The 21118-nt window shown below is 37.7% G+C and overlaps 1 protein-coding gene across 1 annotated transcript in view; it reads right to left on the bottom strand.

Moving 5' to 3' along the window:
- LOC146003651 (glyoxylate reductase/hydroxypyruvate reductase-like) overlaps positions 1-21118 on the bottom strand; it is a 125615-nt gene that overhangs the window by 36784 nt on the left and 67713 nt on the right. Inside the window, exons 4-5 of the mRNA XM_083142002.1 lie at positions 5864-6053; positions 3410-3576 (exon numbers count right to left, since the gene is read on the bottom strand). Of these exons, the coding sequence (XP_082998128.1) occupies positions 3410-3576; positions 5864-6053 (357 nt within the window). The remainder of the gene's footprint in view (positions 1-3409; positions 3577-5863; positions 6054-21118) is intronic.

Here is a 21118-nt window from a genome sequence, read left to right as displayed (position 1 = left end):
TTCACGATGAACAAACTCAGTACACGTTTGACTCATAATCTGGAAAGAAATACTGTGGGGGTAAGACACCCCTGGCACCACTAGGGGAGGGGGTGGGAAGGGGTGACATGTAAAAATAATAAAAAAACGACCTATATTAGTGTGGAATCCTTAGTTTTCAGGGTAGATCAGATGAAACAATGAAAAGTAAAAAGTTTCCCCCGTGGTTCGATAAGGAGTTACAGCATCTGTTGCACAACAAAAAGAGAGCATGGCAGCTGTGGAAAAGTTTCCCCAATCCCCACACACACAACACTTTCAAAGCACTTCGTAAGCATAGTAAAGACCTTACGAAACAGAAATACACAGAATATGTAAACACAGTCACACATGAACTCCTTACTAATCCGAAGAGATTCTGGACATTGTGGGGGTAAGACACATTCACGGAGACAAACCAAACGCATCCCTTTGGAAGCAACACACAATGGCATTTCAGCTGTTGGTAATGATAGAGCTGAACTATTCAATCAAGCATTTCAAAATAATTTTGTTTCAAATTATGTTTTAGATCACCCGCCTATCAAATCTATCTGCTCTCACTCTCTTTCTACCGTCTTTACAGAACGAGGTGAAGTATTGCACTTCCTTACCTCCCTTTCTTCTCACCGAGCATCTGGACCAGACAATATTCCTACTATTTTCCTTCAAAAAACAGCTCACTCGCTAGCTACTCCTCTTGCAATGTTATGCAATAGGTGCTTCTCTGAAGGCTGCTTTCCCACTCAATGGAAGAAAGCAAATATCATTCCTATTTTTAAATCTGGCAATGCAAACGATACTACATGTTACAGGTCCATTTCTCTCCTTTCAACACTTGCTATTGTCTGTGAAAAGATTCTAAAAATTCTGGAATTCACATCCCCTTATATTAACCCAGCACAACACGGATTTCTTCCAAATTCTTCATGCCTTACAAATCTGTCTTCTATTCAATCCTATGCCATAAACGCAATTACTAATCGTAATCAGTTGAATGTTGTGTACTTTGATCTGTCCAAAGCTTTTGATTCAGTGGATCACCATTATTTACTGCATAAATTAGCTAACAGATTTAATATAACTGGAAACACGTTAAAAATAGTGAAAGACTATCTAAGAAATAGACAACAACGTGTTATACTTCCTGAAACTCATTCTAACTGGCTTCCTGTTATATCTGGTGTGCCGCAAGGAAGCGTTCTTGGCCCTCTATTATTTGTATTATATCTGGATGATCTCACAGACCTCTTTAATTCCCCCATCTCAAGCACAATTCTAATGTTCGCTGATGATTGCAAGATTACGAGAGAAATAAAACAGCCATCAGACATGCAACTTCTCCAAAATGACATTAACAGATTCTCTGAATGGTGTAAGCAATGGAAACTGTCCACAAACCCTTTTAAATGCTCTTACATAACAATTTCATTGAAACAAAACATTCTTGAAGAAAATTATACACTCACCGACATCACTCTAGCAAAAGAAGCACAACACCGAGATCTAGGTAGATCATAGATTCCTCATAGATTCTAAACTAACTTTCAATAATCACATATCAACCATCACAAAAAAGGCAATGTGTATGCTAGGCTTACTTTACAGATTCACCGAAATGCATAACCCAAAAGCACTTTCCATTTACTTCAAAACATTTGTGTCCCCATTCTAGAATACTGTTCACCCATCTGGCTACCCCTTCTCATACCTCCAAGATCGAGAGTGTTTTCAGCTTTTTCCTCCATCGTTCGATATATAGTGCCTGCCCTGAGACACCTACCTAAGAGAGATCTACTTGTAAACTTAAACATAAATACTCCAGAATCACGTAGATATGTTGTAGATATGAAATTACTACATAAGATCATTAATGGAAACCTAAGATGCAGCATCCCACTCCACGAACTCTCCCTCAGAGTGCCCAGACACAAAACACGGAGCAAGGAAACTTTCCACACTGCAACTCCAAGACTCTCACTCATACAACGTTCCATAGACTACCAAATCAGTTCAATGTCATATCAAACCAAACCGATATATTCAGTTCATATTCATCTTTTATCACCAACATAGAAAAAATTGTACATAAGTAATGCTTTTGTGAAACACATCTGTTTACCTTGGAACTGTCTTGACTTGTTTATGTTTATATTTTGTTTATTTTATTTTATGTTGTTTCATGTGTTCATTTTAACACTAGTGTACTGTTTTACTGTTGTTTCTTTCTGGTTTAAAATGGATTCTGCTGTACTGGAAATTTCAATAAATAAATAAATAAATAAATTGAGACACTTCCAATGCCGTTCAACTCCAAGACACCCATGACACCCCTAGGGTGGTGTGGGAAGGGGTGACATGTAAAACGATCGACATTAGTATGGAACCCATAGTTTTCGGGGTTGTTAAAATGAATAGTGACACTTTCAATGCCATTCAACCCCAATACACCTCTGTCACCCCTATGGGTAGGGGTGGGAAGGGGGTGATGTAAAAATAATCGAAAGCAACTGATATTAGAGTGGAATCCGTAGTTTTCGGGGTCGCTAAGATGAATAGTGGGAAGGGCGTGACATGTAAAACGACTGATATTAATGTGGAATCCATAGTTTTCGGGGTCGCTAAGATGAATAGTGGGAAGGGCGTGACATGTAAAACGACTGATATTAATGTGGAATCCATAGTTTTCGGGGTCGCTAAAATGAATAGTGACACTCCCAATGCAGTTCAACTCAAAGACACCTCTGGCACCCTAAGAGTGGGGTGGGAAGGGGGTGACATGTAAAACGCCCAATATTAGTGTGGTTTCCATAGTTTTCTGGGTCGCTAAGTTTGAATAGTGACAATCCCAATGCCGTTCAGCTCTAAGACACCTCTGGCACCTCTGGGGGGGGGGGGGGGGGTTGGAAGGGGGTGACATGTAAAAATAATCGAAAATGACCGATATTAGTGTGGAATCGATAGTTTTCGAGGTTGATAAGATGAATAGGAACACTCCCAATGCCGTTCAACTCCAAGAGACACCTGGCACCACTAGGGGTGCAGGTGATATATAAAACGACCGATATTAGTGTGGAATCCATATTTTTCAGGGTCACTAAGATGAATTGCAACACTCCCAATGCCTTTCAATTTATATATTCATGCTATTGAAGGTGGAACTAAAAATATTGTTCATAAATTGTTGTTAAATTTATATTAAAGTGAATATGTAAAATATATTACTTTATAATTTGTATACTGTACTTATACTTTTAAATACCTGTAAATAAAATTAGTTACATTTTATGCTATAGTAAGAATTCATTAAACACCCGGGCAACACCGGGTAATCAGCTAGTAGCTTATAAATGTTTAAAGCCTGCAATTGAATTATAAAATAATGTATTACCTTCAGGCTTTTTGGAATGTCCACAATAGAGAATCTTTTTAACTTCAAAGGCCAACAATCTCTTTGCAATAGATGCTCCAATTCTCCCAAATCCAACAATGCCTACTGTTGATTCACTTATCTCTTGACCGACCATCCATAATGGTCTGTTAATTTCCCACTTGTTACTGTAAAACAAATTATGCAATTATATCAAATGAAATTCAATTAAGGGTAAATCATTTCCTTCAGAGAAGAAAAGAATTGTGCATTCTATTTTTACAATAAAATTGCAAGCACTGCAAAGCTTTTTGTTAGATTGCTTTGTAAACTGCATTTACTTGCAACACAATTATCTCAATGGGATGTTTCAGTGTTTGTTTTGAGTCCACTTCATGCAATGTTGACTTAAAACTTACAGTTTAAAGTGTGATCTGAACCACTATGTGCATCCATGAAGTATTGAAGCGATACGTTATGGTGTGCTGAGACCATGGGCGTAACTTGGGCCTAATTTTGAGGGGGCAGAATCAGATTTAGGGCCTAATTTTGAGGGGGCAGAATCAGATTTGGGGCCTAATTTTGAGGGTGCAGAATCAGATTTAGGGCCTATTTTCAGGGGGCAGAATCAGATTTAGGGCCTAATTTTGAGGGTGCAGAATCAGATTTAGGGCCTATTTTCAGGGGGCAGAATCAGATTTGGGGCCTAATTTTGAGGGTGCAGAATCAGATTTAGGGCCTATTTTCAGGGGGCAGAATCAGATTTAGGGCCTTATTTTGAGGGTGCAGAATCAGATTTAGGGCCTAATTTTGAGGGAGCAGAATCAGATTTGGGGCCTAATTTTGAGGGTGCAGATTCTGATTTAGGGCCTAATTTTCAGGGTGCAGAATCAGATTTAGGGCCTAATTTTGAGGGGGCAGAATCAGATTTGGGGCCTAATTTTGAGGGGGCAGAATCAGATTTAGGGCCTTATTTTGAGGGTGCAGAATCAGATTTAGGGCCTAATTTTCAGGGGGCAGAATCAGATTTGGGGCCTAATTTTGAGGGGGCAGAATCAGATTTGGGGCCTAATTTTGAGGGTGCAGATTCTGATTTAGGGCCTAATTTTGAGGGGGCAGAATCAGATTTGGGACCTAATTTTGAGGGGTTAGAATCAAACCTGGGGCTTAAGTTTGAGGGAAGAGATTCGAAAAGTTTTCCATCCAGGATTATTTGCTAAATAACTGACATTTACGAAATCATAAATATTACTCTTTATTACTGTGCTCCTCAGGTCCCCTAACTTGTAAATTTTAATAAACCTGAAAATTTTGGGGGGCAAGTGCCCCCCTGCCCCCGTCAATTTATGCCTATGGCTGACACCTATTGAAGATAAGCTTATAAAAAAGTAACATTCAGTTTGTAGGTAAACCTTTAAATTTTGAAGTGGTGATATTCTGAATAATATGAATATGATGGTGTAGATTACAACGGAGACAAAGTGTACAAGCAGAAATTTCCAGTTTACATAAGAAAGTTCATTGTAAACAAGAGAAGTTTGCCTTTTTCAGTTAATTGCAATTCTTATTCCTCATGTTTTACACATATGTATATGTATGTGCAGGGTTGGCATGTTGAAAACAAAAGTGTTAAAAACAACTTGTGTAAAACATTGAAAATACACAACTTTGCGTTTTTTTACAAATGTTTTAAACATTTCAAGCACAGTGTTTTAAACATCGTTTTTTTAGACTTGTTTAACACATTTTGATACTTGATATTTGATTATCTGTGGTTATTTGGGAGTTTATGAACTCTGTCTTTTCATTCAATCTGTGTTTGCTGTGCACAGAAATCCGTTCAGTGGCCGAAAATGTATATTCAGTTAAAAAAGAAACATTGAGTACCTGTGGGACATGTTTAAGGCATATGCTGATGCTTCTTTATACAAGTGTTTAAAACACTTTTATAATTGAATAATATATGGATGAAATATTTTTGTTCCATACTTAACATACATTCCTGTTAATGTCAATGTATTTTGTATTACTCACAATAAAATTCGATATTCTGGAAAACAGAAAAGCTATCATGATTATATAGTTGGGCCTCACAATTATGGATTAGTTGAATCTTCTCGAACACCGTACATGAAGGATTTGCACGTACCGTAAATAGGTACTTTAAAAAGTTAGTAAAGTGTTTACTTTATAACTAGAAACACAGTCCTTCCTTGGATGATTAACAGATTCGATATCAACCATTATTCTTAGAAAATAAGTCTTCTTGGCATTGTTTTAAATGTTTTATTTGTTTAAAACATGTTTCTTTGTTCTTGATTAAAACACTGTTTAAAACATGTTTATAACAAAACAACTGTTTTAATTTGATTTTCTTACAAAACACAAATTTTGCCAACCCTATTTGTGTGGGGGTGTGTATGTGGATATATAGATATAGATAAAGATAATTAGACAACATGTGCATGAACATACTTCAATATTATCTGTCGTCCTTCGACGGCTCTTCTCGCTGCACCCAGTAACAATCCTATGGCAAGTTCTGCTACAGATGTAGCAACTGCGTCTGGGGTATTGCTTAGTTTAATTCCTCTTTTCCTTGCTTCTGCTCTGTCAATGTGATCAAATCCTGAAGACATGGTTGATAGAACTTTCAAATTTGAACCTAGAAAAATACATATAAAACTTGATTAATTTTTTCATGTTATGAACACATCAGCACATATTTTTGTCCATTAAACAATATTGAAGGTAAAAAAGGTAAAAAAAATGTAAAGTGCTCCCTGTGCATAGCACCACGCCATGAAGGTATATAGGGGGTGTGGGGGTAACGCCCCACACTTTCTTGATCCGGTCGTGAGTGGGGGTGATGTGATCTGCACCACACCCCTGACCGCCTTTACCCCCCAGGGTTTCCCCCAGGTACCCATGTTATTCGACGCTGGGTGGGTGCCGGAGCCCCTTCCAACCAGTAGCGGCTCGTGCCTAAAATAACAGGTGAAGAAGTACATTTATAGGCAATGAAAAACAAATAGTAAGTTGAACTGAATCATGCTTGACTCACCTACGTTTTGTAGATCAAATCGATCCTTCTATCTTTCAGGGCTGCAAATCTATCGATAATGTCTTCATGGAAGGGGTGACGTTCAATAAGTTCATTCAAGAGCTCCTTTTGGATTGAAACGTTCGCCAAAGATGAAAGTCGGTTCTGTGATGTCGCGCTTCTTGAGTAGGTTTTTATTCTCTTGAGGCACGAGAAACTCCTTTCCACTGATGCACTGGTTGAGGGTATTGTTTCGACCAGGGAGAAGAGTTTGTAAGTTTCCTCGAATACATCTCGATTTGCCCTCAAAGAATGAAGAACTTCTTCAGGTGTGCAATTTTTGTTCTTTAAATGATCATTGTAATAAAGAGACAGCTCATTTTTAAGGCGCTGAGGCTTATTGAATATTTGGGGATAACACTGTTGTAGCTGGCATAGTGCATCGGAGGGGAAATTAATGGAATGTGTCTGAAATTTCGATGTGTCTACAAGACAGAGGAACTTCAATTTGTCACAGTCTTGAAACCGAACACTTATTTGCATCAAAATATTATCAAGTATTTCAAAGTAGAGGATTCTATAACTAAGGAAAACTTCTGATTGTTCTCTTCCGGTAGTCACACTCGTGAGTTTGGCTGTGTTTTCAAACAATGTACCGAAATATTGTTCGTTCCTTCTTGCCATTAGAATATCAGTCGTACTCTTGATTTTAGCCATGCAGAAACTGATGTCCAACGATCTTTTCTGAAGAACATCGAAAAGAACGTCAGTCATACTAAAAATGTCATTGAAAACTACGGCCAGGAAAGTGAACTGAAAACTGTTCATTTCATGAAGAAAACCTTTGCTTGATTGAATGGCCTTTTCATCAGATTCTGGATCATCCATAATTATTTCAAATACATGTTTCAGCCTGTCCCATCTTCAATGATCACACGAATGAGTCTGGAATGGGAACTCCACCTCGTCTCAGTTAAAGTTGGAATTCTTTTGGCCAAAACTGAATCAAGAACATGCATTCGTTTGGCAGATTTGTGAAAAAAATTTGGAAAACCACTGATACTCGCAAAAAATATGCGGCATTTTGAATTGCTATTGCAACTTTCTTTCAGAACTATATTTAGCCGATGGGCTAAACAATGGACAAACATTGCTTGAGGTGCTTTATCCTTAATTCTTTTCTGCAGTCCGTTTAAGTGCCCTGACATTACACTTGCCCCATCGTAGCATTGCGCAACTAATTTACGTTCATAATCAAACTCTTTCAATACACCGTCTAACAAATGAAAGAGTGTTTCTGCAGACCTATCAGCACTTACGTCAAAAAAACCTAAAAATCGTTCAACCAGTTTCCCCTCTTCATTAACATATCCCACAATAATGGAGCACTGTGATATCTGGCAAATATCTGTGATGTCATCCACTTGAACAGAAAAAAAAACCTGAAGCTTTAATTTCATTCCTAACATATTCCTGTAAGTACTCAGAAATGCATGCAATGAGTTCGTTTTGTAATGTCTTAGAGTCACCACTGAACACGTTTTTTATTTTCTTGTAATGGTTCTGTATTTCTAACGAACTTCTCGATATTAATAATGCAACAAGTTCCTTGAAATTCCCACGATTAAGCGAAGACACACTTTCGTCGTGACCCCTGAACGCAAGTTCTTGTTTACATAAATACAGCATTGCGTCAACTATTAATTGTAGGAAAAGCCTATTTAATCTTACATTTTCATTGTACCGTACATTTAAAAGCCTACTATTTTCTTGAAGGGCATCTGCTATTGTATTCCTGTTTTTTTTAAAAACTTTTTGAAGACATTTCCAGCAACAAGATCTGTCTCACAGATGACTGCTGAGAACTTTGTGCCAGACCATTGTGGTGGAGAACTCTCTCGAGCGGAACTCTCTGCTTGATGCAGTGTTATGGAACTCTTCCACCCACCTTATGTCTATGGAAAATGCATAGTGTTCCTGACTGCAATGTCATGATTATTAATTGCACACACACACCTCAATCTAACCCACGTTTATTTCCTGCTTAATCTCGTACACCACCATCATTATGTGAATAAAATACTATTATCAATTTTGTCTTTGCCCAACTGTTTGCAATATGGTTTCTGTTTTTTTATCACATTAATGACTTTGATCTATGGCCAATTTCATATTATTTACCAACATTTCCTGGCAATACATGCATACACACACACACACACACACCCGTTTGTGAGATGTAGATGCGAGGAAAATCAACTTTTCACAGGCGTTCCGAGGTACCTCTCCGATTGCAATCTGACATGTCTTAAATGATAGTTTTTGATGTGGTTTACTAGAAAAAATCTGACTTTGGCGTGTCAGGCTTATTTTAAACCCCAAAAATAGAAATGTAGAACCGAGGTATTTTACAAACCTAAAATCTGCATTCAGAGGAAAAATTTGAATTGTGTATAGAATGTGTATGGGGTTTGTTACACCTACTTTAAGAGATGATTCTTGCGTGTATGGAATTTCGAGGTAAAATTTGAATTTTCAAATTGTTTATGGAACTTCGAGGAAAATTTCAAATTATTGTCGTTGTGTATGCACATCGAGGTATTCACCTGTGTATCGACTTCCGAGGAATTTCCATTTGTACATATGGCAATACAAGAAACTGTGTATTAATGGCTCCAGAGGAGAGTAAGGGCGTTGAACCCCCCCCCCTTCCCCACCCGTTTGACGACTTCTTTATGATAAGGTATTCATGTTTTCAGGATTCCAACACAGAAACCTAAAAACTGGAGAATCTGGAATTTCAAGCAATTTGAATAAATTACAAATCTCGTGCAAATATCCTGGAAAATCTTCTAATTGATAAATGTAATACCATTTGAGCGCATCAGAGGCACTAGAATATGATTCTTCCTACGACTAATAAGTAATATTTATTACAATTAATAAGCATTAATAATTTCAACTGCAATAACTTACTTTACACAAGCTACTTTGAGGACATAGACTTTAGTTTCTCATTACACATTATTTAACATCGTGTACATTTGTAAAATTCTGTTTGTCAAAAACTGAAATCATATAGAGTTTTTCTATATGATTTGTTTGACATTTTATTTTTTGAACTGTAATACAGTTAGAACAGATGTTTTATTTCAATAAATTTTTCTACCTTTGTCTTTAATTAAATGCAAATATATGTCGCTTTATAATTTGTTTCTTGAGTCGTATGAGAAAGTAATAATTAGGGATGATCCGATGTAAGTTTATGCTACTATCAGTAAACCATAAAATTTACTGATTTTGATAAACAAATAAATTTACTGATATTGATAACCAATATTATAGTGATCCAATGTAAAATTGCAAACTTTTCTTGAAGAACATGAACAGTTCATACACCTCTTAGTTATTGTGTATAACCAGGTGACCCTAATGGGTTTTGTCTTTGAAAAGGAAACAGGTATTTAGAATTTTTTCCAAAGGTACGGCACATGAAAATATTAACAAATATTTTAATTTTTCACTAAATTACTGGTCATTGATAAATGTGTATGACTGATAAAATTACCTGTAATTTTCGTGATAAACGGATATGCCTATATTGGGCCTCCCCTATGGCGCAGTGGTCCCGTTTTCGATTCCCGGTGGAGGCACATAGTGGTTCGGATTCCACTTTAAACTGTAGGTCTAGTCCCGATTAGCCTTACTGTGCATAAAGTGGACTTAAAACACCAAGTCAAGCAATCAAACGGGTATACCTATATCAGCTAATACTGATAGGATACTAATTAATCTGCAACACTCTTAATGTTAGTAATGTAAGATGAGGTGAGGGTATTATGGTTGTAAGGCAAAATGTAAAGGGCTTTATAACATGAATTTACAATATTAATGAACAATGTATCAGGCATTCTGGAAAAAAAAAAACGTTTCTGAAAACTAGGGGAAATATCACGGAAAATGGACTTGAAATTTATGTGGGAACCTTCATACACTCCTATAACTTCATACCGAGGTACTTTTTTTGTGTTTGACAATACGAGGAATGTTCGTCATATTTGTGTATATTCAAGCTATTTCTAATATGGCCGTGAATGCATGTTGAGGTATTCATGTGTGTAGAACTTCCGAGGAGAATTTATACACTCGCATAACTTCATACAGAGGTACTTTTTGTGTTTGACAATACGAGGAATGTTTGTCATATCTGTGTATGTTCAAGCTATTACTAATATGGGAGTGAATGCATATTGAGGTATTCATGTGTGTAGAACTTCCGAGGAAAATTCATACACTCGCATAACTTCATACAGAGGTACTTTTTGTGTTTAACAATACGAGGAATGTTTGTCATATCTGTGTATGTTTAAGGAATTACTACTATGGGCGTGAATGCATGGTGAGGTATTCACGTGGTGTATCAACTTCCGAGGAAAATTCATACACTCGCATAACTTCATACCTAGGAACTCTTTGTGTTTGACAATAAGAGGAATGCTTGTCATATCTGTGTATGTTCAAGCTATTACTAATATGGGCGTGAATGCATATTAAGGTATTAGTGTGTGTAGACTTCTGAGGAAAATTTATACACTCGTATAACTTCATATCGAGCTACTATTTGTGTTTGACAATACGAGGAATATTTATTAGTTTAAGCGATTACTAATGTGTGCGTGAATTCATGGTGAAGGTGAACTAGTTTGATGGGAATGCTACAACAAAACTGAAATTGTCTCATTATGTGGTGAAAAGACTTAACTACTGATGTGGGATACTATAACAATTGGAGAAAATATGTTTGGTTCGGTATATTTTGCTTCACATTTCTGTCACTTTTGGCAAATTAGAAAGATGAAGATGAATAACAATATGATGAAATTGATGACCAGATGTTCATAAAGGGTATCCATGCCGTGATTCCAACCCGGAATCCCTGGCGTAGTAGCACGCTGATTATTTGATCATGTAGAATCTATAGGTCTAAGAAGCAAATACAAACTTCCAAATTTCATTACGCCCATGTGAACTGGGGATTACATTGTATACATGGGAAGAAGTGCATAATTTTCTGCACAAATACAAGTTGTCGTTTTTCTAGGTTTCCCGCAAATATATATGTAGTCACTGGCGTACACAAGGTTTTTTTCGGTAGGGGCTGGAATTTTGCAGGTATATACCACATAGCTGATTTCTAGGGGGCGCGGCATTCGCAATATATTTTGTATTTTTAGAAGTTTCCATTCTCAAAACTGGCAATCGGGACGCATTTTAATGGATGTGTGCATATACCACATTGTTTTTACAGAGTTCTCTACTACTTTCATTTAAAAATGTTGATTTTCTAAAAATTTTGGAAGGATCTGTAGCCCCATCAGCCTCCCTCTGTGTACGCCAGTGTATGCAGTATCTCATTTAGTATAAACATCCTGCGAACTGTTTTATTAAGTGTGATACACATAGTTTATTGGAATGTACACGGATACTATTAATAATATTTTGTAAATTCTGCAGCACAATTAAAGCAAATATGCACATTTATCTATTCTTTCTTCTGACCGTCCGTCCTTACTGAAACAATATTTAACCAACAACAGCGCTTTTTCAACATTTGGCAGCCCGATATTGGTTCTTCTACCTGTGAAGAAGATGGTGAGTCACACGCCTCCTGTTTCCCCGAAGGCAACGTCACTCTGATGGACAGACCAAGTTTTACCAACATAATTTCGAGAGATGTTGGAATTAGGCAGTTTTCATGCGCCATTTTCTTTGAACGGTACTGCATCTCATTTTGTTTAGGAGATAATGTTTTTAAAATTCAATTCATTATTAATAAAATGGTATGGTTTATTGAACTGTATACACAAGGAAAGTTTCTAAAAGTAACTTCTTGAGATAATTATACTTATAATGTTTATGCTGTGAGCTCTGTCTATTAGTTATTTTGTGTTTTACATTTAGTTTTGAGTCAGGAGATAAAGTTATTGAAAATATGGCGAAACTTGAGGATGATGCACGCAGTTTTCTTGTTCTCCGTATAAAGCAAACTAAATCGTTTTTTAACTCTGCTCTTTTCAGCAATAAACTTTTCAATCATAAATATTTTAATAATCAAAATGAGAACCAAACGTTGTTATAAGTGAGGAAAACAATTGTCAATGTCACAATCACATTATAAGTTTTTGCTTAATTTTAATAATAACTAAGGTGCAAAATTTGGAGGGGTGGCAGGGAGGAATTTCCCCATTAACAATTTTTTCTCTATGCACCTCCCCCCACCCTCCACCAATCTGCAGTGATTTTACACCCTGATAATAACGTATGAAAATTTGTTACACCTTAAATTTATTATCGTGTGCTTGTATATTATTCTGAATCATAGCTTTATCATTATTCATTAGATATGTACAAGTCGGTGGTCTTGATAGGAAGGCAAGCAAGGCAGCGCTTAGATTATCGCTTCCAAAAATGTGTCAGGCACGTATCTAGAAATATTTTTTTCGGGGGAGGGGGTATCCGAACCAAGTGTCTCATAAGTAGTAGTAATAATATAAATATTTAAATTAGTATGTTTATGTAATTTATAAGTCTCATATTTATAATAATATGCAAATTAATTAATAATTAATATTGTACTTTTATTATTACATGAATGTGTAAAAAAAGGTAGAAAAATAATAGAGATATAACAACTCCTATTCATCGCAAATTTTGTAGCTATATAAACAACAGCTCTGGCAAGTGATGTCAAGAAGGTAAAAAAATATATATTTATTGAATAACAAAACCAATTGTCACAGATTTCCTAGAAAAGGATGGACATTTAAATAATAAGAATGCATGTCCTCCTCTCTCAACAACCATGTTTCCATTTATTCAAAATTTTTGTTAAGTTATTGATATAATAAAATACTTGTACTATTAAAAATATTCATTTTAGTTTTGGTAAATTCACAACACACATACAAAAAGATAACACTCACTTCAACCGTGCGTTATTTATTAACTACAAATGGAGGATCATTCCGAAAAGGTCTGAAACTAACAGAAAGTGATACTAACCTCGTTGCATTGCTTGTATTACTATATCTTCACCAGTGGTGTCACCGACACTGCGACGTTCAAGTCCTTGCTAACCAACTAACTCTCTAGCCTTCTTGAACCCGAAGGTTCATGACTGCAGTAACATACGCCTTCCATCTGTCCCTATTCTGAGCCAGATCTATATACTCTTTTCCATCCCTGCCAATTTCCTTTTCTCAACATTATCGCTCTATCTTCGTATTGGTCTTCCTACTGGTCTCTTACCATCAGGTATCCCAACAAGAATCCTGTAAACTCTTCTTTCCTCTCCCATTCGTGCCACATGGCCTGCCGACCTAAGTCTTCTTGATTTATTAATTCTAATAATATCTGGACATGAATACAAATTTTGTAACCTTCTCCACTCACCTGTCTCCTCATCCTTTTTTGGCCCAAATATTTTCAATTTATGTTCCTCTTTCAATGTAAGGGACCAAGTTTCGCATACATATAATAGTACAGGCAGTGTTACTGTTTTGTATATTTTAACTTTTAGTTTCTTGGATATTAAACGAGAAGACAAAAGTTTATGAAGAGAAAGGTAACATGCATTTCGTGAATTAAGCCTGCTTTTTATTTTATCTTTAATATAATTTTCATTTGTTAGGATTACTTGGATTTGGAAACAGGTTCAAACGAGTTGTTAGCCTATCAATAATTAGATTTTGATTATTACCTAACATTTGGTTTTAGCCTGTAAGCATATATTTAGTTTTTTCTTTGCTAATTTCCAAACCTAATTCCTTAACTGCTTTGAAAAATATTTGAGCATTATTCTTATTTGTATTTACATCATCCCCCAGTAAGTCTACATCATCTGCATATGCTAACAGCTGAGCCACGTTCTTGCTAATTATGGATATCAATAAATTAAATATAGCAATTTTGGCATAAAAAAATATTTTCTTTTTGACAGTTGTTAGAAGAGCAGTACATTTAAAGTACAATGATTGAGGGTCAGACCGTCCTTTACATAAACTAAACTAAACTAGGCATGTTCGGACAGGTCTACAAAAATTCAGGTCAGCATACTCAAAACACCAGGCCAGCATACTCAGGAATATAGCCTTGCTCTTTGTGTATGACAGTACGAGGAACGTATGCCCTTTCTGCGAATATTTAAGTAACTATAAGTATGGACGTGAATCAACTTGAGGTATAGACTTCCGAGGAAAATTCGTGCACTCCTCAGGTTTAAAGGCGATCTCCGACATAGCCATATGTCTATGACTAGTGGAAAACATTATGGGTTCTATTTCAGATGGGAGATCCAAAATTTAGGTGTTGATCATGTAATGTAAAGAAAATCTAGATTTGAGTTTCGTTTAAAGTCCACTGTCATGCACAGATTGACTAATTGGGACTGGACCTACACCACAGTTTAAAATGGTACTAGCCACTATGTGCCTGCCTCCACCAGTTATCTAACCCGGAACTCCTCGATTACAAAGCGCCGGCGTTACTACTACGTCACCCCGGAGGCCACAAAGAAAATCTAGAAATAGTAACTACTAACCACTCTAGTGACAAAAGCTGAATTATCGGCGATTAATTAATTCTCAAAGGACCCTACTGATTTGAACAAAGACATACTTTTTTTTTATTAAAACATTTTTATTCGAACACGTCTTGAGTAGAACTAATTGGATACTACAATGATCGACAATGAAAATCTACATACTCTATGTGATCAAAAGTATCCGGACACACCGCGAAACGTGTGTTTATCATAGAGGGCGACACAGTACTGACATCTACCACATAGAACACATAGTCAGCGAACTCAGTAGTCTGCAGACAATGTGAGACAGCAGTATGGGATGGTCTGAGGAACTCGCAGACTTTCAACATGGTCAGTTGGTTGGGTGCCACTTGTGTAAGAAGTCTGTGTGTGAGATTTCCACCCTCCGAAACATCCCTCTGTCCACTGTTTCCGATGTTATAGTGGAGGGATGTGTTCAACCCAAAAGCATGCAGGCGAACCTTCCATGTTGACCTCCAGAGACCATCGAGTGTTGAAGAGGGTCATATAGCATTATCGTTAATCATCCATCGCCACCATCACACAGGAATTCCGAACTGCATCAGGATCTACTCCAAGCACCATTACTGTTTGGCGGAAGGTGCGGCAACTTGTTTTCGATGGCCGAGCAGTTGCCCATAAGTCAAACATCACACAGACAAATGCCAAACGTCTCCTCGTGTGGTGCAAGGAGCGTTGAAACTGGACCATAGAACAGTGGAAAACCTTTGTGTGGCGTGATGAATCACAGTACACAATGTGGCGATTCGATGGTAGGGTGTGGGTGTGGCGAATGCCTGGTGAACGACATCTAACAGCCTGTATAGTGCCGATAGTGAAATTCGGAGGTGGCCGGGTTTCAGTGTGGTCATGTTTCTCCTGGAGGGGTTTGGTCCCCTTGTTGCTTTACATGGCAATGTCACGGCACAAGCTTACGTTGACATTTTAACAGCTTTCATGCTGCCTACCATCGAAGACCAGTTCGGGGATGACCATTGTGTCTTTCAACACAACCAAGCACCTATCCATACTGCAGGGCTTGTGGGGGAGTGGTTTGAGGACAACAATGTCCCACTAATGGACTGGCTTGTGCAGAGTCCTGATTTGAATCCCATAGAACATCTCTGAGATGTTTTGGAATGCCGACTTCATGCTAGACCACACCGATCCACATCAATACCTCTTCTCATTTTGGCGCTCTGCGAGGAATGGGCTGCCATTCCTCAGGAAACCTTCCGGCACCTGATTGAAAGTATGCCTGCGAGAGTGAACGCTGTTATCAAGGCTAAGGGTGGGCGAACACTGTATTGACTGCCAGTGTTCCTGATGGAGGGTTGGCCAAACATGTACTTTATTTTCAGGTAGGTGTCCGGATACTTCTGATCACATAGAGTATATTTCGGAGATTTCCGAGAATGCATTTTATTTTGAAATGGAAGTTGCAGTAGCATAGTAAAGCGCCTTCTACACGATTAAAAAAATCACGAACAAGTCCTCGAATTGAACGCTAAAAGGAAATACCGTCAGAGAAAACGGTATTTTACTCATTGGATTCAAGGTTCGGTCAAAGTATTTGTATTTAGGAATATTTCTAATCAGTGGTGGCAATTGGGTTCCAAAACTGCGGAGGCACAGGCTATATACTTCCCTTTGTAGATACGATTTAGCATAGTGCGGGTGCAAAAGTGACGAAAAGGGAGATGCAACTGCCCCCTCGCCCCCCTAATCGCCGCCACTGGTTCTAATTAACTTAATCCGAGCCTATCGACCAGTCAGAGCACATTCTATTGAAATCGATTATCAGAAAGCGACCTGTAGATCACGAATGTAGTTGTAATAGCGGCCGCGTGAGAGGTAAACAATGTATCACTTCACATTTTTAAAATACGATAACTATTCAACCAAGAGGAATAACGTTTCGTATAAATTGAATTTAGGTACAAATCAATGGCGTTTCTTAAATACATACTTTTTAGCGTTTACTCTACAAATATAGAAGAATATTTTAATATTTTCAATTGCAAACAAACTGCACTGATCCAGCCCCTGTTTTGCTGGAAGATCTCGCAGACAGTGATCGAGCTACATTATGGCGCCACCACCCTTTCCATATCGCTTGGCACACTTACCAGATACGCTTATGGTAGAGATCGGCTGCAAAGAACCATGATCGTTTGATTCACTGTTCGTTACGAAGTTCTAATTACACGTCTTAGAAAGTCAGGGGAATTTATGAAGGATATTTAAAAGTACATTCTTGAATGTTCTATTTCGCGTACATGGGAGTTGTTTAAGGTTCCCCACACAGCTATTTTTGTTCTTTGATTTTTGGGCTGTTTTCAGTACAAGTCGTCATAGCAATGAGAACAAGTGAAATATTCGTTCGAGACTGCAAGAATCAATTGTAACAGAATTGGCTCTTTTGGTACGAATCGTACAGTGGGATGAATAATTATTGCATAGCAAGTTGTCAATCAGCACGTTTATTCTCTCTCTTATTTTAACGCAATGAGATTTTCTGGAATTGAAACAAAATTTCAAACAAGCTACTGAAAAAATCCAGTCTTAAATAAACATATAATTTAACAGAAAATATAATGAAAATAATCGTGGACAATTTGCCGAGCAATACTTGTACAAGCGCTAACTAGTTCCGAATGAGCCAGCTGCTCCCTGGCGCCAAAATGTCGGAAATAGTCTCAAGCAGACCCTCAGTCAGCACACGTATAACTAATTCGCTTTCTGATGAACTCCCACTTATATACAAGACCAGTGGCGTGGTCAGCGATGGAAGGTTCGGGCAAGATATATTTTGTTAAATTTAGGAAGAAATTGTCGATTTTTACAATATATTTAGTAACAATGTTCTTGCTCGCTTCACATTCTAAACATTTGTTTCCAAGGTTATAGTTATTACTTTCAAATTGACACTCAGTTTCCCAAGAAATATATTTAGTAAAAAATTCTTCCTGGAAGTGCGCAATGCGAACCGTTCTATAACAGTCACATCAAAATCATTCTTCCTTAGAAAGAACAAGGGTCTTAAATTAAGTTTCTCAGTTTCAAGAAAATGTTGCTCACTCCACTCGCAATGCGCTATACCTGTCTCATTTACATTTTTCTTTCGCTTTGCTCGAAACATGTACAATTGTTTTATGACGGTCATGATCACCTTTTCCTCTTAAGAAATATTTCTGATATGAATAAGTCTTTGCTAAGGTGAGATGTAAAGGGGCTACCAATACTATTCTCGACCCGAGCATATGAATCTATCCAACTTTCATTTCTGTTACTATCATATTAAAACCAAAAGTAAAAACGTTTTAGACGTTCTTGTATAATAACAAAATTGTCATGGAATACTAATTCCACTAATGATGATGAACTTTAAGTGGCTTTTCTCTGTATTATTTGCTTTGCCTCACATAGGAATCATAACAAATACCCGCATATCCCTGAAAGTGGTTTTTGCCCAAGGCTGATAAATTTCTGCGGAAGCCCTTGCACTTGCTTTTAAGTTAATGTTGTTGTAATGATTGTGGTTCCTATATATTCCGTTCTTCTCAGTTCTTGCGCATATTACTGTGTGCTAACGGCAACTCAAATTCTAAACGTAAAATAATAGTTACTTTGAATAAATTTGTAATAAGTAAGAACAAGCTATAGAGCTTCAAATTTTGAGTAGATTCTTGACTTGCAATACTGGATTTGGAAAGTCAGAACTTGTCCTCTATTGCCACAGAGTCTAGAGGCTATTACAAACTTGTTAATGAGTTCCTGATGTTTAGAAAATTTGAGTTTTCAGTTTTTCAGTGAAATACAGATGCTCTACATGGCCATGAAAAGGTATACTCTATATTTCACCAGCATTTTGAACACCAGAGCCTATGAAAGGGTTCTTCGTTGAGTGCTTTGAGTCCCATCGTCGCTGTTACAGACTTTCTCAATAAGGGCCAGATCCCCTTATTAAGTTTCTCCGAATTGTATTCACTCTGCTGCATCAACACCCAAATTTTGGAACTCTGACTTGAGTTCGAAGCCGAGACCGCCGATAGTACGCGGGTACTTGCAAACTACCACCCCGTAGACTTCTTGACGCGAAGCGGTGCTCATTACTCAACCAAAGGAGGGAAGGGGAGACATAATCTAAGCTGGTAAAATATTGGTAAAACATCGAGCTAGTTGTTGCAATGTTACCATTGTTAACCTTATAAACATAGTCCCATCTCTTTATTTTTGACTAGAGAGGTGAGAAATCCCTCCCAACCTGGTAATTTCCATTACAATTGCTGGGGTGTAAAGGGTGGTTCTTCCAATTAGTACGCCCCATTGTCAACCTCACTTCCACGTAGTACACCCTGGACTGTAGACTAACGAGGCTCTGGCGACTGGCCTCATGGCCAGTATAATTCTGTGTCTTGTCCTGTGTTTTGTCCTTATGTGTGCTGAGTGCCCATTTACAGCCTCAACTTTTAACCAGTCAGAAAATTTTAAGATTTTACTTGTGCAATGTTGGAGTTATTTGTAACGGGGAAGGGCTGGACCCCGTATAATGTGACGGGTGCAAGGTAGCCTAGGTGCTGACGCACCCAAAATTTTACAATAAAAAAAAAACATTACAATAGCTGGAGTGACAGTGTGTACCTTGGAAGTGTCAATCCTAGTACTGCCTGATAATGAGTTGTAGATACCAGGTTTCACAATACAGACCACATCGAAGATAAAGAAAATAACGGAGGTACCGTTCCGATATATCGATATTTCTTCGTTGCCAATACTTCTGGTTCTGCTAATTCCATTGGTATTACCAGCAGATCTAATAAGTATCACGTTTCTTATACGTTATATATTACCGTGCGTCCATTTCGATCTGCAGCCGAGAGATCGGGAGAAGCGTGGCGGGCGGCGCTGACGGAGATGCCGACATTTGCGGCCTGAAATGCCCGCTTATTTTTATGGACATATGCAGACATTTATATAAATATTGCAAAACGAGCACTAACCTGTGTTATAAGAGTATGGTTTTAATTTTAGTAGCTTAGTGACTGTATGTGCCGATGATTTTGACACGCCCACCTCTTGTGAAACACGGCGTATAGGTTTGTTTAGAGAACGTTCTAACGCTGCACCAATATCATCGAGTTTTGCTTCGGTTAGAATCCGTCGTTTTTGCTTAGGTGTTTTAAAATTTAACGATACAGTTTCTCGTAATTTAAGGACAAGATGTCTAACCGTATCTCTGTGTGGACTTGAAACGCATGGGAATTTCTGTACAAATTACCTACACACGTCTCGACACGAGTTTGTTTTCACGTAGGTACGTGTCATACATAAAAAAAATTTTTGTTCTAACGTGAATCTTGCGGCTGGCATTCCAATCGTCTCACTGACACGTCACACATACACACTACAATAACACAAACAAGTAACTGCAAGTAACCAAGAATAACACTCTTGCGCACAGTACGAAATTAACACGCTCTTGGTTTACATTGCTCGCCACTATATTTACAACTCTGTCTTCATCGTCGCGAAGGAACAAAAAACTCGAGCTCGGAGATTTCGGATTGCAAGGAAGCTCACGAACACTATTGACTTTTAACGGTTTCTTCTACAGCGTAATCTTGATACAGTGTTGCACATTCAAAACCTCCAAACGATCCCCATCGGCACAAAACTCTTTCAAAGATATAAACTTAAGCAGGACGTTACTGGTCAAAACTATGATTAAAATGTTTTATTATCTGTGGCTCTTAACATCGTTTCTATAGCGTATTTATTTGTGTATATAAGAGCAGAACTTGGATGAATTACAGAAGAACTTTTGCGTGTTATAACATAGGTTAGTGATCGTTTTGCAATATTTATATAAATGTCTGCATATGTCTATAAAAATAAGCGGGCATTACAGGCCGCAAATGTCGGCATCTCCGTCAGCGCCGCCCGCCACGCTTCTCCCGATCTCTCGGCTGCAGATCGAAATGGACGCACGGTATTTTGCAATCAGACAACGGCTTGTACTTCTACCCTGAGGTTTTCGTAACAATACCTTCCCCCACACAAACACAATTACACATATGCA

This window comes from Lepisma saccharinum, chromosome 20 (assembly GCF_977018435.1).
Source record: "Lepisma saccharinum chromosome 20, izLepSacc3.1, whole genome shotgun sequence".
Taxonomy (NCBI): domain Eukaryota; kingdom Metazoa; phylum Arthropoda; class Insecta; order Zygentoma; family Lepismatidae; genus Lepisma; species Lepisma saccharinum.
The sequence above is the reverse complement of the archived record's forward strand: the minus strand, read 5'-3'. Positions and strand labels throughout refer to the sequence as shown.